This window comes from Petromyzon marinus, chromosome 65 (assembly GCF_048934315.1).
Source record: "Petromyzon marinus isolate PM22_M1 ecotype Great Lakes invasive population chromosome 65, UKy_Petmar_22M1.pri1.0, whole genome shotgun sequence".
Taxonomy (NCBI): domain Eukaryota; kingdom Metazoa; phylum Chordata; class Hyperoartia; order Petromyzontiformes; family Petromyzontidae; genus Petromyzon; species Petromyzon marinus.
The window spans coordinates 7,079,649-7,098,921 of record NC_133731.1 but is presented as its reverse complement, the minus strand read 5'-3'; the positions used below and the strand labels follow the sequence as shown (position 1 = coordinate 7,098,921).

Sequence of the window (19,273 nt, the reverse complement as noted above, 5' to 3'; positions counted from 1 at the left end):
TTTTTTTTGTCCACTGATTTAGTTTGTGCTGATGGAGGACCAGGGGCTGGAGGAAGTGCCCTTACCAATAACATCGGGCAACCGAACAGTAAATGTTTAACGGACCTGACTCTGCTCATTGGAGACCCAGAAGGTTAAAATCAGCCAAGCGTTTGCTCTTGTCAGCCAACGTAAGTCCAAAAGGCTGATACAATGATAAGACTAAATATTTTCTATTATTTGTTTGATCAATTATAATTGTACAGAGTAGAGGTTGATTCATCTTATTGAATTTCGAGCCATGTTGCTGTACTGCACTACCGAGGTCCCCACTGTGAAGCAGGGGCGGAGCCAGGATTTCAGGCCGGGGTGACATTCAACAAATGTTAATTTCAAGAATGATTTAGAGAGGTCAGGCTGTTGAACTGGACGCCATCGGTTGGCGACACGCTCTGACAATGCAGTTGCACGGAGTCCGCCAGACCGAGTGTTGTACACTTACACGCAGAATGTCACCCCTGTTACCCCCCCCCCCCCTGGCTCCGCCCCTGCTGTGAAGGGCACTTGTCGGCCTGAACAGACCACAACACTGCTGATGAGACCCAGGAAGTGGGAACCGCTGGAGGTTTCCTGCGAGAACGAATGCTGCCGTCCTTGTGGTGCAGGAGACCGACAGGTCGATGGCCTACAATGTTACGGAGCTACGTCGCGTATCCGACCGTCACATATTCGCCCTGATCAATTAACCGCCCGCCCCCAGTGAAGGTTTTGTGCACACACGGTGTGACCATCATCTCACAAATATGTTCACATTTCTGACCCTTGACCAAAAATGCATAATTTTCCAACTTTTTATCCGATCGCTAATTAATTACTGAGGTTACACCCACGGCTTTTCCAGGGCTCCTGACCCAACTGACCGCTGACCCTCCCCCCACAGCGGTGGGGGGAGGGTGGCGGGGTCGGGTATTTTCCAGAGCTCAGCCCTGGACAGCTACAACTGAAATTTAGCCCGGGTTTATGAGGTTGAGAGCATTATGGATGTCTCCAGCTCTATCTCCAGGCGCGGCAGTTGAAACAACGGTGCAGTTTCCTTGAATGCCCCGCACCTCCCACCACATCGACTGGCAGGCAGGTCGCTAGCGGTGGGGGACAATGTGGGTACTTTCCCACCTCTTCCAACGCGTCCGGTGCAGCGTGGAAGAGTAGACCAACAACACCCTTGTAAGCGGGGGCCCTGCTGCCCAGCAGGGGCAGAAATGAGCGGTGTAAAAACTAAAACATCACCATGAAGGGCCCACATGAGCTATGTAGCTCTTTTTTCAAAAGCGACCTGGCTATCATGAATGATAGCTCAACGAAGTGGCTCATCGCGTGGAAATTCATAGCAGCCAAAATACCCACGATTATAATTGTGGAAGGAACAACCGAAGGATCCGTGGAAAAATCCACGCGACCACAGGGAGAGAGGCAAGCAAACTCCAAATATACTGCAGGCGTCAGTTGCGGAATCGAACCCACGATCTCCTGCACACCCGGCGAGGTAGTTAACATCTCCTAGCCACCGTGGTGTAGCAGGAGGCGGCCACCTCTCGCCGCGCTCTCCGATCTCGGGACCGAGTGGGTGGGCCGCTCTTACCACGTAGGGGCTCTCCTTGAGGGCCAGCGGATCGTCGGCCTTGTGTCCCAGGAGGCGCATGCGGTAGTACATGAGGCCCGTGGCGGCACAGGCCACGGCCAGGCAGCTGGCCAGCACCACCGACAGGATCCCCATCTCGCGCGCTCGGTAGAAGTTCACTGAGGTAGCGACAAACGCCGGGAAGGGGGGGGGGGCGGGGGAAGCCCGTTGGCGTCGTCAGGAATCGTCGTCGACGTCGCAGCCGCCGATCTCGCTGCCGTCGTCGGGAACGTCGTCGCGGCCTCATCGTCGCCGTCGCTAAGAACGTATTCATCGTCGTCGATGTCATCATCCCCCGTCGTAATAATCGTAATGGTCATTATCATCATCATCGTGTAATGAGGCAACGCGACTGACGAAGCCGGCGGGATGAACAAGGCCTGCCCCATGCTCTTGGCCGCTCGTGTGGCCATACTTGACCACGCCGGTGAGTGCATCATTTCGCGTCTCTGCCCGTCTCCACAATCGGAGCGCGCCCCGGGTGGCGTTTGGACGTGCCGACGAAACAAGGGCAGCCCGCCGTGCTCACCGAAATCCTTGCTCAGAGGGCACGAGCTGTTACCGAGCGGCACAGCAGCCCGCTCTCCGCACCTCCGGTGAGCGCGACCGGCTACGCGCGGGAAGAAGGAAGTTCGGCTAATCTCTCTCCATTCCACAAGGAGAGGCTGCGTGAGCGCTCGAGGTGGGGGGAGGCGGTGGGGGGAGCGGCAGCCGCGGGTGACGGAGTGCCCTCGGGGGACCAAGCCAAGAGCACTCCAGGGCAGGGGGGCGAGGTTGAGAGGAGGCGACGCAGGGATTGAAGAGCGGCGGCGAGAGCCCTCGGCAAGCGCCCCAAGTGAAGCGTGAAGAGCGGCGCCCGGAGACCTCGCTCGTTCGCCCGCTCAAGCGGCGCACGCCACGGGCCCCCGGGTTTTACCGCCCGTCGTGAAAAAAAAAAAAACGCAGAAGATTTCACCGCGTCCATTGGGTCATTTGAGTTGATGTTGATTTTTTTGAGAATGTTCTTTTAGTGGGCTTTGCCCCCCCCCTTCTCGCTGCCTCGCCACAATTCCAGTGTATCTATTTACTATTTTCTGATTTATTTTTACCAGGTAAGGCCCCACTGAGATACGTAGCTCTTTTTTCAGAGGCGACCTGCCTATCAACGAAGTGGCTTATCATATCATCATCATCATCACGTGGAAATGTACAGCGGTCAGATAATTACAACGCGTGACGTTGATTCTGCATGTGGCCAAAACCAGAAAACATCTCACTTGTGCCAAACGGACTGGCGTGGTGAAGTACGGTGAAATCAACCGCCGAAAGTTTATCGGATTTAAATGTTTTCTTTAAACTGTTTTAAAATCTTTTTTACGATGACGTCAAACATGATTCCCCCCCCCCCCCCCCAAAAAAAAGATGTTGCAGCACCTTACTGGAGGCCAGCCAGCTGGGAAGACGAATAACGAGATGGCGATTTCGTCTTTCCAAATAGAGCCGTGGTGCCTCTCACAGAGAGATCGCTCGACACGCGACAAGCGCGACTCGTTTCAACACTCACCATCCTGCGCGATCACTTCGATGTTCAGCGAGGTTTTCGCGACGTCGAAGCTTTCCTGGTCGGTGGCGACCACCTGCAGGGGTTTGCAGATCGACGCGTTTTTTTAAGAAAGAAAAACAACCATGAAAATGCGCGCAAACAATAAAACTGGTGCATCTCTGCCTCTGAAGGCGAACACAGCGACGGGCGATAGATATTCTCTGTGTCTGAATTAACACAGAGCAGAGTTCTATTGCCCAGCGTAGAGCTCCGTCGCCCAGCGTAGAGCTCCGTGGCCCAGCGTAGAGCTCCGTCGCCCAGCATAGAGCTCCGTGGCCCAGCGTAGAGCTCCGTGGCCCAGCGTAGAGCTCCGTCGCCCAACCTAGAGCTCTATCACTAAGTGTAGAGCTCTGTCGCCCAGCGTAGATCTCTATCACTAAGCGTAGAGCTCTGTCGCCCAGCGTAGAGCTCCGTCGCCCAGCGTAGAGTACTATCACTAAGTGTAGAGCTCTGTCGCCCAGCGTAGAGCTCTGTCGCCCAGCGTAGAGCTCCGTGGCCCAGCGTAGAGCTCCGTCGCCCAGTGTAGAGCTCTATCACTAAGTTTAGAGCTCCGTCGCCCAGCGTAGATCTCTATCACTAAGCTTAGAGCTCTTGTCACACAGCGTAGAGCTCCGTCGCCCAGCGTAGAGCTCCGTGGCCCAGCGTAGAGTACTATCACACAGCGTAGAGCTCTGTCGCCCAGCGTAGAGCTCTTTCACTAAGCGTAGAGCTCTGTCGCCCAGCATAGAGCTCTTGTCGCCCAGCGTAGAGTACTATCACACAGCGTAGAGCTCAATCACACAGCGTAGAGCTCCGTGGCCCAGCATAGAGCTCTATCACTAAGCGTAGAGCTCTGTCGCCCAGCATAGAGCTCTGTCGCCCAGCGTAGAGTACTATCACACAGCGTAGAGCTCCGTGGCCCAGCATAGAGCTCTATCACTAAGCGTAGAGCTCTGTCGCCCAGCATAGAGCTCCGTCGCCCAGCGTAGAGCTCTATCACTAAGCGTAGAGCTCTGTCGCCCAGCGTAGAGCTCCGTGGCCCAGCGTAGAGCTCCGCGGCACTCACCTCCAGCGCGAAGCTCTGGCCCAGGGTGAGCGCGTCTCCGCGAGCGAGCACGAAGCCCTCGTGAGTCACGTAGAACCATTCGGCGCGCGCTCCGGCCGGGACGATCAGCGAGTACTCCACCCGGGGGTTCAGGCCCTGGGGGGGGGGGGGATGGTGGTTGGGGGAAGGGGAGGTAGCAGACAGGGCGAGAGATGTGGTGGTGCCGGTCACCTCGGTCAGGTTACCCGTCTCGCCCGGGTCGGTTCCGTGACCTCCTGCGGGCAACTTTCCACGCTTCAGGTGCCCGGCACAAGTGCGACGATGGTGGTAGTGGTGGTGGCGGTAGTGGTCGCGATGGCAGCGGTGGTGGCGGTGGCGGGGACGGCAATGGTTGTGGAACTGCTGTTGGTGTGGCGATGGTGGCGGTAGTTGGCAGTGGCGGTGGTGGTGGTGACAGTGGCGGCGGTGACGGTGGTGGGGTGACGGCAGTAGTGTCGGCGACGGTAGTGGTTGTTGTGGCGGGGGTGGCGGCGACGGCGGCGGCGGTGTCGGTGTTGGTGACGTTAGTGGCCGTTGCGGCGACGGTAGTGGTTGTTGTGGCGGGGGTGGTGGTGATGGCGGCGGTGGTGATGGCGGCGGTGTCGGTGTCGTTAGTGGCCGTGTCGGCTCGCACATTGGGGAAGTCGCGGTCCAGCGCGTGCACGCGCAGCGCCGACTCGCGCGTGGTGAACACCGGCACGGCGTCGCCCGAGCTCTCTCGCACGAACCCCTCGTAGCCGCCGGGGAACGCCGGCGCCCAGCGATTCAGCGACACCACGCGCACCACCGCGACCGCCACCGCGAACTTGCGCGGGTCGTCCACCTGCGCCGCCTGGGCGGGGGGGAGGAGGGAGACAGCGGACGACGGGGAAGGGGGCTTCCCTGGGCCTGAACGCGCTGCCACCCCCCCCGGAAACGTTCGCTCGCGTTGATTCGTTCATTCGTTCGGTCGTTCATTCGTTCGTCACGCACGGTCAGCAGAAACGACCACCGCACCAAACGTGCGACCTCGCGCGGCAGCGTTGGCGCCAACTCCTCTCGCTGCCGTGCGCCGGCGTCGCGGGGAATTTGTTTGAGCCGCGGATCACGGGGGGGGGACGTCGGCCGCCAACCGAATTGTGCAATTTGGTTGCATTACGGGCACAGCATGAATGCACGATGTTGTTATTGTTGTTGCTGCTGCTGCTGTTGTTGTTGTTGTTGTGTAGACTGTGGTGGGCCGGCACAGAGCGGTGAGATCCAGAATTACAAAAAACTTCTGTCGACAATTCTAGATGTAAAGCTTTCGTGACTGCAAGGATCCATACTCTTTGGTTCTATTCGGTAAAGTCGCGTAGGTAAAAAAATAAATACGCTCAGACCGCGTGGCTGTGTTTCACTCCAGCGCTGTCCTCGAGACAGCCTGATCCCTTCACCTGATGAAGGCCGCTTGTGTTGTGGCCGAAACGTCGTGATTTTTGTTGTTTAATTTTTCACCTACGTGACTTTACCGAATAGAACCAAAGAGTATGCTTCTGTCGACATTATAATAATTATTTGTACTTATTTTCCCCACCTCCCCTGCGTGAGTTTATGCCGTTGCGCTGCTGCCACGGCCGCGGGCGCTCTCCCTCCGATATGCGCGGTGTCCGACGTTTCGCCACCACGTGCCAAGAGCTTCCTTCCAATGCAGCAGGACGTATGTAGCGCGTATGCTTGCGCGTCCTTCGCACCGTACGTAGCCGACCGCGCTAATCGGAGGCGTGGAGGAAGCATGCATGTACGTTGAACTTCTTTCGCGCCGGACATGCAGTTCCCGTGGAACCCGGCAAAGGCAGCGCAGGCCGAGCCGCGCGACGGGACACCACCGCGACGACGATGACGACGATCCACTCCGCCACCTTTCCCCGGTTACGCGCAATCGCGTCCGACCGGCGTCGCGCCGAGGGACTCAAAACCCCATTGGGAACGCTCACGCGGCAACGCAGCCCTTCCCCGTTGGTGGAACGGGGAAGCGGACGTAGCGGAGCTACCTCCGAGATCCCTTCGAGTCACCTCCGGGCCACACAGCAGGCGGGCAGCATCTCACCACCCTAACCCTGGTAGCTAAGGGGGGGAATTTTTTTGGCCAAATGAATTGTTTAATAAGATTCTCGCTGTCAGTGTTTTCGCGAGCGTGCTTGGACCACTGACTCGCCGCACCAGAGAACCCGGTTTAATGACAGGCAACTGGCTTGGCCGCACACCTCTGGGAAGCACGGTTGGCTACGTACGCTGCGACAGGCAACTGGCTTGGCCGCACACCTCTGGGAAGCACGGTTGGCTACGTACGCTGCGAAATAAGTTCAACATACACACACGTCCACCTCCGTTTAGTACGGTTGGCTACGTACATTGCGAAATAAGTTGAGGCCTCTAGACAGTGACAGACAGACAGACTGGTCTCTGATGGGTCTCGAGACAATGACAGACAGACAGAGTGGTCCTTGAGGAAGGTCTCGAGACAATGACAGACAGACAAACTGGTCTCTGATGAGTCTCGAGACAATGACAGACAGACAGACTGGTCTCTGATGGGTCTCTAGACAATGACAGACAGACAGACTGGTCTCTGATGGGTCTCTAGACAGTGAGAGACAGACTGGTCTCTGATGAGTCTCTAGACAATGACAGACAGACAGACTGGTCTCTGATGGGTCTCTAGACAGTGAGAGACAGACTGGTCTCTGATGAGTCTCTAGACAATGACAGACAGACAGACTGGTCTCTGATGGGTCTCTAGACAGTGACAGACAGACAGACTGGTCTCTGATGGGTGTCTAGACAATGACAGACAGACAGACTGGTCTCTGATGGAGGTCTCTAGACAAAGACAGACAGACTGGTCTCTGATGGGGTCTCTAGACAATGACAGACAGACAGACTGGTCTCTGATGGGTCTCTAGACAGTGACAGACAGACAGACTGGTCTCTGATGGGTGTCTAGACAATGACAGACAGACAGACTGGTCTCTGATGGAGGTCTCTAGACAGTGACAGACAGACAGTCTGGTCTCTGATGGGTCTCTAGACAATGACAGACAGACAGACTGGTCTCTGATGGGTCTCTAGACAATGACAGACAGATAGACTGGTCTCTGATGGGTCTCTAGACAGTGACAGACAGACAGACTGGTCTCTGATGGAGGTCTCTAGACAAAGACAGATAGACTGGTCTCTGATGGGTCTCTAGACAAAGACAGACTGGTCTCTGATGGGTCTCTAGACAGTGACAGACAGACAGACTGGTCTCTGATGGAGGTCTCTAGACAAAGACAGATAGACTGGTCTCTGATGGGTCTCTAGACAAAGACAGATAAACTGACTGGTCTCTGATGGGTCTCGAGACAAAGATAGACAGACTGGTCTCTGATGGAGGTCTCTAGACAAAGACAGACAGACTGGTCTCTGATGGGTCTCGAGACAAAGATAGACAGACTGGTCTCTGATGGAGGTCTCTAGACAGTGACAGACAGACAGACTGGTCTCTGATGGGTCTCTAGACAGTGACAGACAGACAGACTGGTCTCTGATGGGTCTCTAAACAGTGACAGACAGACAGACTGGTCTCTAATGGGTCTCTAGACAGTGACAGACAGACAGACTGGTCTCTGATGGGTCTCTAGACAGTGACAGACAGACAGAGTGGTCTCTGATGGGTCTCTAGACAATGACAGACAGACAGACTGGTCTCTGATGGGTCTCTAGACAATGACAGACAGACAGACTGGTCTCTGATGGGTCTCTAGACAGTGACAGACAGACTGGTCTCTGATGGGTCTCTAGACAAAGATAGACAGACTGGTCTCTGATGGGTCTCTAGACAAAGACAGACAGACTGGTCTCTGATGGGTCTCTAGACAGTGACAGACAGACAGACTGGTCTTTGATGGGTCTCTAGACAGTGACAGACAAACTGGTCTCTGATGGGTCTCTAGACAATGACAGACAGACAGACTGGTCTCTGATGGGTCTCTAGACAATGACAGACAGACAGACTGGTCTCTGATGGGTCTCTAGACAGTGACAGACAGACAGACTGGTCTCTGATGGGTCTCTAGACAAAGATAGACAGACTGGTCTCTGATGGGTCTCTAGACAAAGACAGACAGACTGGTCTCTGATGGGTCTCTAGACAGTGACAGACAGACAGACTGGTCTCTGATGGGTCTCTAGACAGTGACAGACAGACAGACTGGTCTCTGATAGGTCTCTAGACAATGACAGACAGACAGACTGGTCTCTGATGGGTCTCTAGACAGTGACAGACAGACAGACTGGTCTCTGATAGATCTCTAGACAATGACAGACAGACAGACTGGTCTCTGATGGGTCTCTAGACAGTGACAGACAGACAGACTGGTCTCTGATGGGTCTCTAGACAGTGACAGACAGACAGACTGGTCTCTGATGGGTCTCTAGACAGTGACAGACAGACAGACTGGTCTCTGATGGGTCTCTAGACAGTGACAGACAGACAGACTGGTCTCTGATAGGTCTCTAGACAATGACAGACAGACAGACTGGTCTCTGATGGGTCTCTAGACAGTGACAGACAGACAGACTGGTCTCTGATAGGTCTCTAGACAGTGACAGACAGACTGGTCTCTGATGGGTCTCTAGACAGTGATAGACAGACAGACTGGTCTCTGATGGGTCTCTAGACAGTGATAGACAGACACACTGGTCTCTGATGGGTCTCTAGACAGTGACAGACAGACTGGTCTCTGATGGGGTCTATAGACAGTGACAGACAGACAGACTGGTCTCTGATGGGTCTCTAGACAATGACAGACAGACAGACTGGTCTCTGATGGGTCTCTAGACAAAGACAGACAGACAGACTGGTCTCTGATGGGTCTCTAGACAATAACAGACAGACAGACTGGTCTTTGATGGGTCTCTAGACAATCACAGACAGACTGGTCTCTGATGGGTCTCTAGACAGTGACAGACAGACAGAGTGGTCTCAGATGGGTCTCTAGACAATGACAGACAGACAGACTGGTCTCTGATGGGTCTCTAGACAGTGAGAGACAGACAGACTGGTCTCTGATGAGTCTCTAGACAATGACAGACAGACAGACTGGTCTCTGATGGGTCTCTAGACAATGACAGACAGACAGACTGGTCTCTGATGGAGTCTCTAGACAAAGACAGACAGACAGACTGGTCTCTGATGGGTCTCTAGACAGTGACAGACAGACAGACTGGTCTCTGATGGGTCTCTAGACAATGACAGACAGACAGACTGGTCTCTGATGGAGTCTCTTAGACAATGACAGACAGACAGACAGACTGGTCACTGATGGGTCTCTAGACAATGACAGACAGACAGACTGGTCTCTGATGGGTCTCTAGACAGTGACAGACAGACAGACTGGTCTCTGATGGGTCTCTAGACAATGTGAGACAGACAGACTGGTCTCTGATGGAGTCTCTAGACAGTGATAGACAGACAGACTGGTCTCTGATGGGTCTCTAGACAGTGACAGACAGACTGGTCTCTGATGGGTCTCTAGACAGTGACAGACAGACTGGTCTCTGATGGGTCTCTAGACAAGAACAGACAGACAGACTGGTCTCTGATGGGTCTCTAGACAATGACAGACAGACAGACTGGTCTCTGATGGGTCTCTAGACAGTGACAGACAGACAGACTGGTCTCTGATGGGTCTCTAGACAATGTGAGACAGACAGACTGGTCTCTGATGGAGTCTCTAGACAGTGATAGACAGACAGACTGGTCTCTGATGGGTCTCTAGACAGTGACAGACAGACTGGTCTCTGATGGGTCTCTAGACAGTGACAGACAGACTGGTCTCTGATGGGTCTCTAAACAAGAACAGACAGACAGACTGGTCTCTGATGGGTCTCTAGACAGTGACAGACAGAGTGGTCCTTGAAGAAGGTCGCGAGACAATTACAGACAGACAGAGTGGTCCTTGATGGGTCTATAGACAGTGACAGACAGACTGGTCTCTGATGGGTCTCTAGATAATGACAGACAGACAGACTGGTCTCTGATGGGTCTATAGACAGTGACAGACAGACTGGTCTCTGATGGGTCTCTAGACAGTGACAGACAGACTGATCTTTGATGGGTCTCTAGACAATAACAGACAGACAGACTGGTCTCTGATGGGTCTCTAGACAGTGACAGACAGACAGAGTGGTCTCTGATGGGTCTCTAGACAATGACAGACAGACAGACTGGTCTCTGATGGGTCTCTAGACAATGACAGACAGACAGAGTGGTCCTTGATGGGTCTCTAGACAATGACAGACAGCGTGGTCCTTGAAGAAGGTCTCGAGACAGTGACAGACAGAGCGGTCAGCCCGCAGGGCCTCTCACCATGATCTGGAGGTTGATCTGGGGAACCTGGAATCGATCGCGCACCACTCGGACCAGAGTCACGTTCCCAGTGGCTGCGTCGATCCTCACGTGACCCCCAGGCTCCTCTGACCGCGACACGAAGAGCAGCAGCATCAGCCGTGGCAGCAGCAGCAACAGCCGTGGCAGCAGCAGCAGCATCAGCCGTGGCAGCAGTGGCAGCAGGAGCAGCAGCAGCAGTGGCAGCAGGAGCAGCAGCAGCCGTGGCAGCAGGAGCAGCAGCAGTGGCAGCAGGAGCAGCAGCAGTGGCAGCGTGTTTGTGTAAAAGAGGGAAACAGAAGAGTGAGTGAGCATCACTAGCCAGGTAGCGGTGCTGCTGCTGGTGGACACACTGCCACGTGGACGTGGCCTGCGATCGAGCGCTGTGCAGGCAGCAGCGAGGGTTGGTGCATCACTCTCCCTTCCCGTGCGCGGTGAGTGGGTGAATACCCACTGAGAGTGTACGGTGAGTGAGTGAGTTCTCATTGAGAGTGCGGTGAGTGAGTGAGTGAGTTCTCACTGAGAGTGCGGTGAGTGAGTTCTGACTGAGAGTGTGGTGAGTGAGTGAATACCCACTGAGAGTGTGGTGAGTGAGTGAGTTGTCACTGAGAGTGCGGTGAGTGAGTGAGTTGTCACTGAGAGTGCGGTGAGTGAGTGAGTTCTCACTGAGAGTGCGGTGAGTGAGTGAGTTCTCACTGAGAGTGTGGTGAGTGAGTGAGTTCTCACTGAGAGTGTGGTGAGTGAGTTCTGACTGAGAGTGTGGTGAGTGAGTGAGTGAATACCCACTGAGAGTGTGGTGAGTGAGTGAGTTGTCACTGAGAGTGCGGTGAGTGAGTGAGTTCTCACTGAGAGTGCGGTGAGTGAGTGAGTTCTCACTGAGAGTGCGGTGAGTGAGTCAGTTCTCACTGAGAGTGCGGTGAGTGAGTGAGTTGTCACTGAGAGTGTGGTGAGTGATTGAGTTGTCACTGAGAGTGCGGTGAGTGAGTGAGTTGTCACTGAGAGTGCGGTGAGTGAGTGAGTTGTCACTGAGAGTGCGGTGAGTGAGTGAGTTCTCACTGAGAGTGTGGTGAGTGAGTTCTCACTGAGAGTGTGGTGAGTGAGTGAGTTCTCACTGAGAGTGTGGTGAGTGAGTCAGTTCTCACTGAGAGTGCGGTGAGTGAGTGAGTTGTCACTGAGAGTGTGGTGAGTGAGTGAGTTGTCACTGAGAGTGTGGTGAGTGAGTGAGTTGTCACTGAGAGTGCGGTGAGTGAGTGAGTTGTCACTGAGAGTGCGGTGAGTGAGTGAGTTGTCACTGAGAGTGTGGTGAGTGAGTTCTCATTGAGAGTGTGGTGAGTGAGCGAGTTGTCACTGAGAGTGCGGTGAGTGAGTGAGTTCTCACTGAGAGTGCGGTGAGTGAGTTCTCACTAAAGAGTGTGGTGAGTGAGTGAGTTCTCACTGAGAGTGTGGTGAGTGAGTGAGTTGTCACTGAGAGTGCGGTGAGTGAGTGAGTTGTCACTGAGAGTGCGGTGAGTGAGTGAGTTCTCACTGAGAGTGCGGTGAGTGAGTTCTCACTGAGCGGTGAGTGAGTGAGTTCCCACTGAGCGGTGAGTGAGTTCTCACTGAGAGTGTGGTGAGTGGGTGAGTTCTTGTCGCGGGGTGTGCGGTGAGTGAGTGGGTGCGTGCGTGCGCTCACCCTGGGCGATGGTGTAGGTGATGCGTGTGTTCAGACCCTTGTCTCCGTCCTCCGCCAGGATCGGACCGGGGCTGAACACGAACGGCGATGTCTGGCGGAGCAACGGCGACAACAACAACAACAACAGCCGTCATGACGGCCTCGCCGAGATCCGAGCCAGGCCGTCGCGGCTCAGGTTTAATTTTTCCACTGCGAGAGCCGAGCCGAGCCGTGCCGCAATGGGCGACGTCGATAGGCGACGCCGCGACCTCACACCGCGTGCCGACTGACGTCACGCGAAGCGGTGAATGGCGTCATCATCCCCGCCACCTCCAGGCCCCGGGTTGGCCCCCCGAGCCAGATTCAAACTTCCTTGTGAAGCCAGCAGCCGTTCACGCTTTGGTTTTGGCTCGTGGAAAAATAGAAACAGCCGTACCGCGCTGTCCCCGCGCCGGCTCTCGGCTCGCGTGTGCCAGTGGAAAGACAAGCGTCGGGAGTGAGCCAGGGCCACGCCGCGCCCACCTGGATCTCCCCCTGGCTGACGGTCGCGTTGTAAGTGGGCGGCAGGCAGAGCGGCGTAGACAGCGCCGTGACGGCGGCGCCGGTGATGTTGGCCGCGTCTCCCGGGCCGTGCTGACTGACACCGTCCGGCCCGGATAGCCGGCACGGCAGGAAGTGCGGGTACATGTCGTCCCCGTCGCGCACCGTCACCCACACCGTGGCGGTGGCGCGGTAACGCTCCGTGGTGGAGAACTCCTGGTGACGGGCGGCACCACCGCATCCACACACGGACAACAACAACAACAACAACGGCCGTTCGTCACCACGGCATTTGTGCCAGGCTAGGTGCACCTTCAGGCTATGACGTGAAGTGTGGAAGGCTGGCTGCTGGCTGATCACGGAACAGAACCCCAGGTGCTGCGGGTTTACCGACTGAGATGACTGGCAGATGTGTTCCCCACTGTGCCAACTTGCTGCGTTTTAGCCGCCCGGCGCTCCGCTCATTGTTGTGAGCGTCGCTCCTCTGCCCTCTGCTGTTGTTAAAAGGCGACTGTCTCCAACTTCCCAGTAGCCTCCTTTACGAGCCTCCTCTATGGAGGCTGATCTTAGCACTGCTACCAGTCATAGGCAAGTCCACTGAGCTCCACATACTCTTGTACCGCATCACTCCATCTCCTCTCTAGCCCCCTCCATCAGTCCGAACAAAAGCTATTTAGGAATGCGGTGGCTGGGCATGCGGGCTGCAGTCCATTCAGCTCCACTCTAGGAGAGGGGAGCCTTAGCTTGGCTCTGCAAGCCTCTGGAATTTACAACGAATCCAAGGGGAGCCTTAGTCTGGCTCTGTGAGCCTCTGGAATTCACAATCTACCCTAGGGGAGCCTTAGTCTGGCTCTGCGCGCCTCTGGAATTTACGATGAACCCTAGGGGATCCTTAGTCTGGCTCTGTGAGCCTCTGGAATTAACAATCAACTCTAGGGGAGCCTTAGTCTGGCTCTGCAAGCCTCTGGAATTTACAACGAATCCTAGGGGAGCCTTAGTCTGGCTCTAACAATGAACCCTAGGGGAATAGCAGCACGGTTGACATGCGCCCTGGGGCACGGAACAAAACTTGGACCCCGTCCCTTGTCTCATGCCCCCCCCCCCTCCCCGCCAACCCCCACTCTCTTATAGCCCCTCCGAAATCCGTGGGTCCCGGTGCAGTTGCACCGCCTGCGCACTCCGAGCGCGACCGCGGGCGAGAGTCACAGCCATCAGGGGGGGGGGGGTGCACCTCGGCGTAGACGATGAGCCTCAGGTCCGTGAGCTCCTCGAAGTCGAGTGGCCGGTGCAGGCTGATCCGGCCACTGCCGGGCAGAGTGATGGTGAAGAATTCCACTCCGTTCTGCACGCACGTGCACACACGCGCACACAGGGGCATCCTCCTAGTACACACAAAGACACGGATGCCCCGTATGGGCTTAACAGACTGTAGGGGCAATTGCTGTTAGCGAGCAGCGCCTATGAAGGCCGGCACGGCACACGATGGGGGTGGGTGGCCAGCACCACGCCCGGCAGCCTTTGTCTCCCCAGTGGCGATGTTTACACATCGCACCAGGTACTCATTTGAGGCTGAGTAGAGCTAGCGGAGGCCCGGGACCGGTTTAGATAATCGTCATCCGGGGGTTGGCTGTGAGCGCGAATCGAATTCGGGTCGCCGCCGGGTTCGTAGCGCAGCGCTGACCGCTACACGCGCAAACGCACACACACACACGGGCATCCAGCCAGCACGCACACACACAAGCACACAAAGACGCACATGGACACGCACGCACGCACAGCGGCACCAGGCCTGGCACAAGCGGCGTGGTGACGTCACGGCCACTAAACGGCTGTTGCGGTGGTGGTGGTGCAGGTGGTGGGTGCAGGTGGTGGTACAGGTGGTGGTTGTACAGGTAGTGGTGGTGCAGGTGGTGTGTGGTTGGGACGACGTCACGCACGGAGTTGGGGTCCAGGACGTATCGGATGGCGTCACCATCCAGGTCCGTGGCCTTGACGCTCACGAAGGTCGAGTCGACGGGAGACAGCTGCAGACAGCGAGCGATAGCGCAGAGGTGTGGTACCGCCACACAGCAACACAGCATGGAACAGCATCACAGCATGGAACAGCACAGCGTGGAACAGCATCACAGCATGGAACAGCACAGCATGGAATAGCATCACAGCATGGAACAGCATCACAGCATGGAACAACACAGCGTGGAACAACATCACAGCATGGAACAGCATCACAGCGTGGAATAGCATCACAGCGTGGAACAGCATCGCAGCGTGGTACAGCATCACAGCGTGGTACAGCATCACAGCGTGGTACAGCATCACAGCATGGAACAGCATCACAGCATGGTACAGCACAGCATGGAGCAGCAACACAGCGTGGAACAGCAGCACGGTACAGCACAGCATGGAACAGCAACACAGCACGGTACAGCACAGCAAGTAAACCCACTGTGGTCTGTGCTCCTTCAAAGGAGGAGGAACAGCGACACGACACGAAGTCTCTCTCGCTCTCTCTCTCTCTGCTGATGCCCTCTCGTTGTGGCAACAGCAGTAAGACCACGACACACGTGCAAATAAAGATTCCGACTCTGCCATTGGCGTCGAGATCGTGAACCATAACATCGCCGCCGCCGCCGCTGCTGAATTGCAACGTTAAGGTGGAACTCTGCACTCGGGCTGAACGATTAATCGATTTCAAATCGAAATCGCAATTTGGAACAATGCGATGAGCAAATCGCAAAGGCTGCGATTTTTTTTAGCGATTTGAAAAGTCCTATTACTTTCTTATTGGGAATATTTCATTTTTTATGATCATAACTTTATTTATTTAACTTAATTGTTATATGTTCGATTGTTCTATTTCAATGAAGTTTTAAAAAAAAAATACACGTTGGAAGCAATTCATATCTTTAAGCTCTCATCCTTGCATTAGAATAAATAGAGCACTTCATGTTGTGATGGTATCACGTGGTAATGCTCCATCACATGTTTTAAATCTATTACTCAGTGAATATTGAACTGAAGCCTGACTTTAAACATTTTTAATCGCAAATCAAATCTCAATCGCTGCGAGCCCGGCCGGAGACCCGGGTTCGACTCCCGATCGCGGCCACTCAAACACCGGCGACGGTTGCCTGAACCGGTCCTGGGCCTCCCCTAGGTCGACTCAGCCTCAAATGAGTTACCCGATGCGATACGTAACAATCGCCACCGGCGGGGAGACAAAGGGCGGCCCCGGGGCGAGGTGCTGGCCACCCACCCCCTCGTGTGCCGTTGCAGCCTTCATAGGTCCTGCCACTCGCTGCCGACAGCACTTGCCCCCAAACAGTATGCGCGGGCTCTACGGGGTGGGGGAGGGGGGGATATCCGTTGTCTGTACCTCGTTAATGTCGACCAGGTAGACGTCTCGGTCAAACCGGGGCTGGTTGTCGTTCAAGTTGGTCACCTGCACGAGGATCGAGTGCTGTGGATCGCACGCACCGCAGCGAGAGGCTTCCTGTTCACACTCGACCTTCACGCGACCCCAGGGTGCTGGATCCCCAAAATTCCCCGCAGCCTTCCGGGAGTGCCATCGTTGCAGCAAAAAGTCCGTAGCTGGTTTCGGCGCTCATTGTCTGATCAGCGGTCAAGTTCGCTCGAACCAATGGCTGGGGAAATGCCAGGTGTTCATAGGCAAATACTCGTTTCGACACTCTCTGCGTACGTACGCAGGGTGAACCTGTACATCATTAGACCTCCTTTGCCAGTACCCAAAATATAATAATAGGGGTTTTTCCTCTTTTTTTCTGTTACTGCATTAACCACAATACTTGTGGTCAAAATGCAAACAAAAAAAACACCCTGATAATATGATGCATTGTCCTTGAAACTGATTGGTCCACACCAGAGACGGCTTTCTTTTGAGCCTCGTCTCCATTGGTGCTAGACCAGATGACGCCACAAGGCGTACAGCTCAAAGGCAATGCCACTATCAAAGTAATGAGGGCTCGGGGTAAGCAAATACATCATTAGACCTCCTTTGCCAGTACCAAAATATAATAATAGGGGTTTTTCCCCTTTTTCCTGGCAACTTTGATAGTGGCATTGTCTTTGAGCTGAACGCCTTTTGGCGTCCTCTGGTCGAGCACCAATTGAGACGAGGCTGAAAAGAAAGCCGTCTCTGGTGTGGACCAATCAGTTTTCAAAGACAATGCATCATACATTATAACCACAAGTATTGTGGCTAATGCAGACATGATTCCACGTAAAGAGGTTTCAGTTTTTTTGTTGCCAGAAAAAAGGGGAAAACCCCCCTATTATTACAGGTTGAACTTCTTTCGCACCGTACGTAGCCAACCGTGCTAATCGCAGGTGCGGGGAAATGACAACAACAGAACACAAAACGCAAAAAGCGACGTCTCATCAGCAGGGTCAGGCTCGCTTTGCAGCAACGCCGGTGAACTGGCCAGACGAGACATGCAGGTCCCTGGATTCGACGTAATAACCCCAATGGTGCTGTCTACCGGTGACGCGTGCTGCCCCGGTACCTCTGTGTGTTCCACTCCGTGGCTGCAGGTCACGTCCACCCTCAGCACCGGGGTCGTCATGTTCTGCGCGGGGGGTTGACCACAGGGGGTAGCAGTCATCTCCACAACGCGGGCAACGCCCTCGCTGTTGCCCGACGCCCCTCCCCCCCACCCCGAGTGTGTGGGCGACACGCAGAGCGCGTGGTGGGTACGGGTGTAACGACTCTTGACGACGACGACGATGACGTTATAAGAGCCACTTTATTGGGACACAGCCACAATACGAGGGCCCTAGGCTTCATCCTTGTCTTCCAGCTTGTAACTTCCTCCGAACGTCACCACTCCTCCAGCCCCCCATTTTCTGGAACCATCTTGTCCTTGTTTTTCCCCCTTAGCCAATTCCTCTCCTTCCCCTCTAACGGATCCTCTCTCTAAATTTTGATTTAAAGCTTTCGTGACTGCAGTGATTCATATTCTTGGTTCTTTCGGTAAAGTCACCACGTAGAAGGGAAACAATAAAATAATAATATAAAACAATAAAATTCTCACGACGTTTCGACTGCAACACAAGTAATCATCATCAGGTGTGAAAACCACAGCCACCTGATGATGATTGCTTGTGTTGCAGTCGAAACGTCGTGAGAATTTTATTGTTTTTATATTTTTATTATTTTATTGTTTCCCTTCTACGTGACTTTACCTAAAGAACCAAGAATATGGATCCTCTCTCTGTTTTCCCCGATCGATCTCGTTCAAACCTTATTCCTCCAATCCCTTTAAAAGTTTGCCACCCGACCAATCACCGTGGAGGCATCTTTCTACCAATCGGAGACCTTTGTTTATTTTCAAATAGCCGTTAGGCTGCATATTGGCTTGGGGTAATCTTTTGGTCATTACACTGGTGTCAGCATAAGTAGGTGAATTCTGTTGTGTGCGGTGTATGATTTAAGCGATACGCGGGATCAAGTGTAAGACTCTGAGTGGCTGAGTGCTGGTGTGTCGGTAAGTAAGCAAGTGGGTGAGTGGGCGAGCGAGTGAGTGGGTGAGTCAGCAAATGGGTGAGCGAGTGGGTTGGCGAGTGAGTGAGCGAGCAAGCGAGTGGGTGAGTGAGTGAGTGAGCTAGCGAGCGAGCGAGCAGGTGAGTGGGCGAGCGAATGAGTGAGTGAGTGGGTGAGTGAGCGAGCTTGCGAGCAAGCGGGCAAGCAAGCGAGCATGCAAGCGAGTGGGTGAGCGAGCGAGTGGGTGAGCGGGCGAGCGAGTGGGTGAGCGAGCGGGTGGGCGCCCGTGACTCGATCTGCCATCGCACCTCCGCATCGAGCGATCGCCGCGCATCGAGCCGCAGACCGCCGGCGTCGTCCACGTAGAACCACGTGGAGTTGGGCCCCGCGAGGGCCCACGTGAGCTCACGCGGGGTCAGGGGGGGCGAAGAGGACGAGGCGGGGCCCGGCGGTGGCACGGTGAACGCCACGACGAGGAGGCCCCCGGCGCTGTTCTCTTGCACCGACACGAAGGTGCGCTCAGGCACGCACAGCACGCGCACTACGCACAAAGACAAAGGCAGAGGTCCCCCGTGTAGCCTTTAACAGACTGTTGGGGCAAGTGCTGTTAGCGAGTAGCAGCTGACCACAGCTGGAGATATAATGGATGTGGTGATAGGGCAGTAGAGCAGGTAGAGGATTCATTTCCATCTGTAAGGGGACTGAGTGCTACCTGCTCTCGTATGCGTGGGTTTTCTCCAGGTACTCCGGTTTTCGTCCCACGTGAAGAAATGTCCCAATTATAGGACCACAAAGCTGGGGCACGTAGTTTTTAGCGGCGGTTCTGGCTGCCTTAACTCCAATCGTCTGCGGTTTCCCGCACCCTCCATGGGAAAACTATGCCCAATCA

General features: G+C 54.8%; 1 protein-coding gene across 3 annotated transcripts in view; it reads right to left on the bottom strand.

The window, feature by feature from the left end:
* The window catches only part of LOC116956443 (cadherin-related family member 5-like), a 29,675-nt gene that overhangs the window by 6,581 nt on the left and 3,821 nt on the right, over positions 1-19,273 (bottom strand). For all 3 annotated transcript variants that reach the window (XM_032978084.2, XM_032978082.2, XM_032978083.2), the window contains 12 exons: positions 18,693-18,925; positions 17,408-17,470; positions 16,261-16,344; positions 14,822-14,908; positions 14,116-14,226; positions 12,867-13,100; positions 12,366-12,456; positions 10,676-10,782; positions 4,937-5,134; positions 4,285-4,419; positions 3,201-3,273; positions 1,619-1,776 (listed from right to left, as the gene is read on the bottom strand). In XM_032978084.2, the coding sequence (XP_032833975.2) occupies positions 1,619-1,776; positions 3,201-3,273; positions 4,285-4,419; positions 4,937-5,134; positions 10,676-10,782; positions 12,366-12,456; positions 12,867-13,100; positions 14,116-14,226; positions 14,822-14,908; positions 16,261-16,344; positions 17,408-17,470; positions 18,693-18,925 (1,574 nt within the window). The remainder of the gene's footprint in view (positions 1-1,618; positions 1,777-3,200; positions 3,274-4,284; positions 4,420-4,936; positions 5,135-10,675; positions 10,783-12,365; positions 12,457-12,866; positions 13,101-14,115; positions 14,227-14,821; positions 14,909-16,260; positions 16,345-17,407; positions 17,471-18,692; positions 18,926-19,273) is intronic.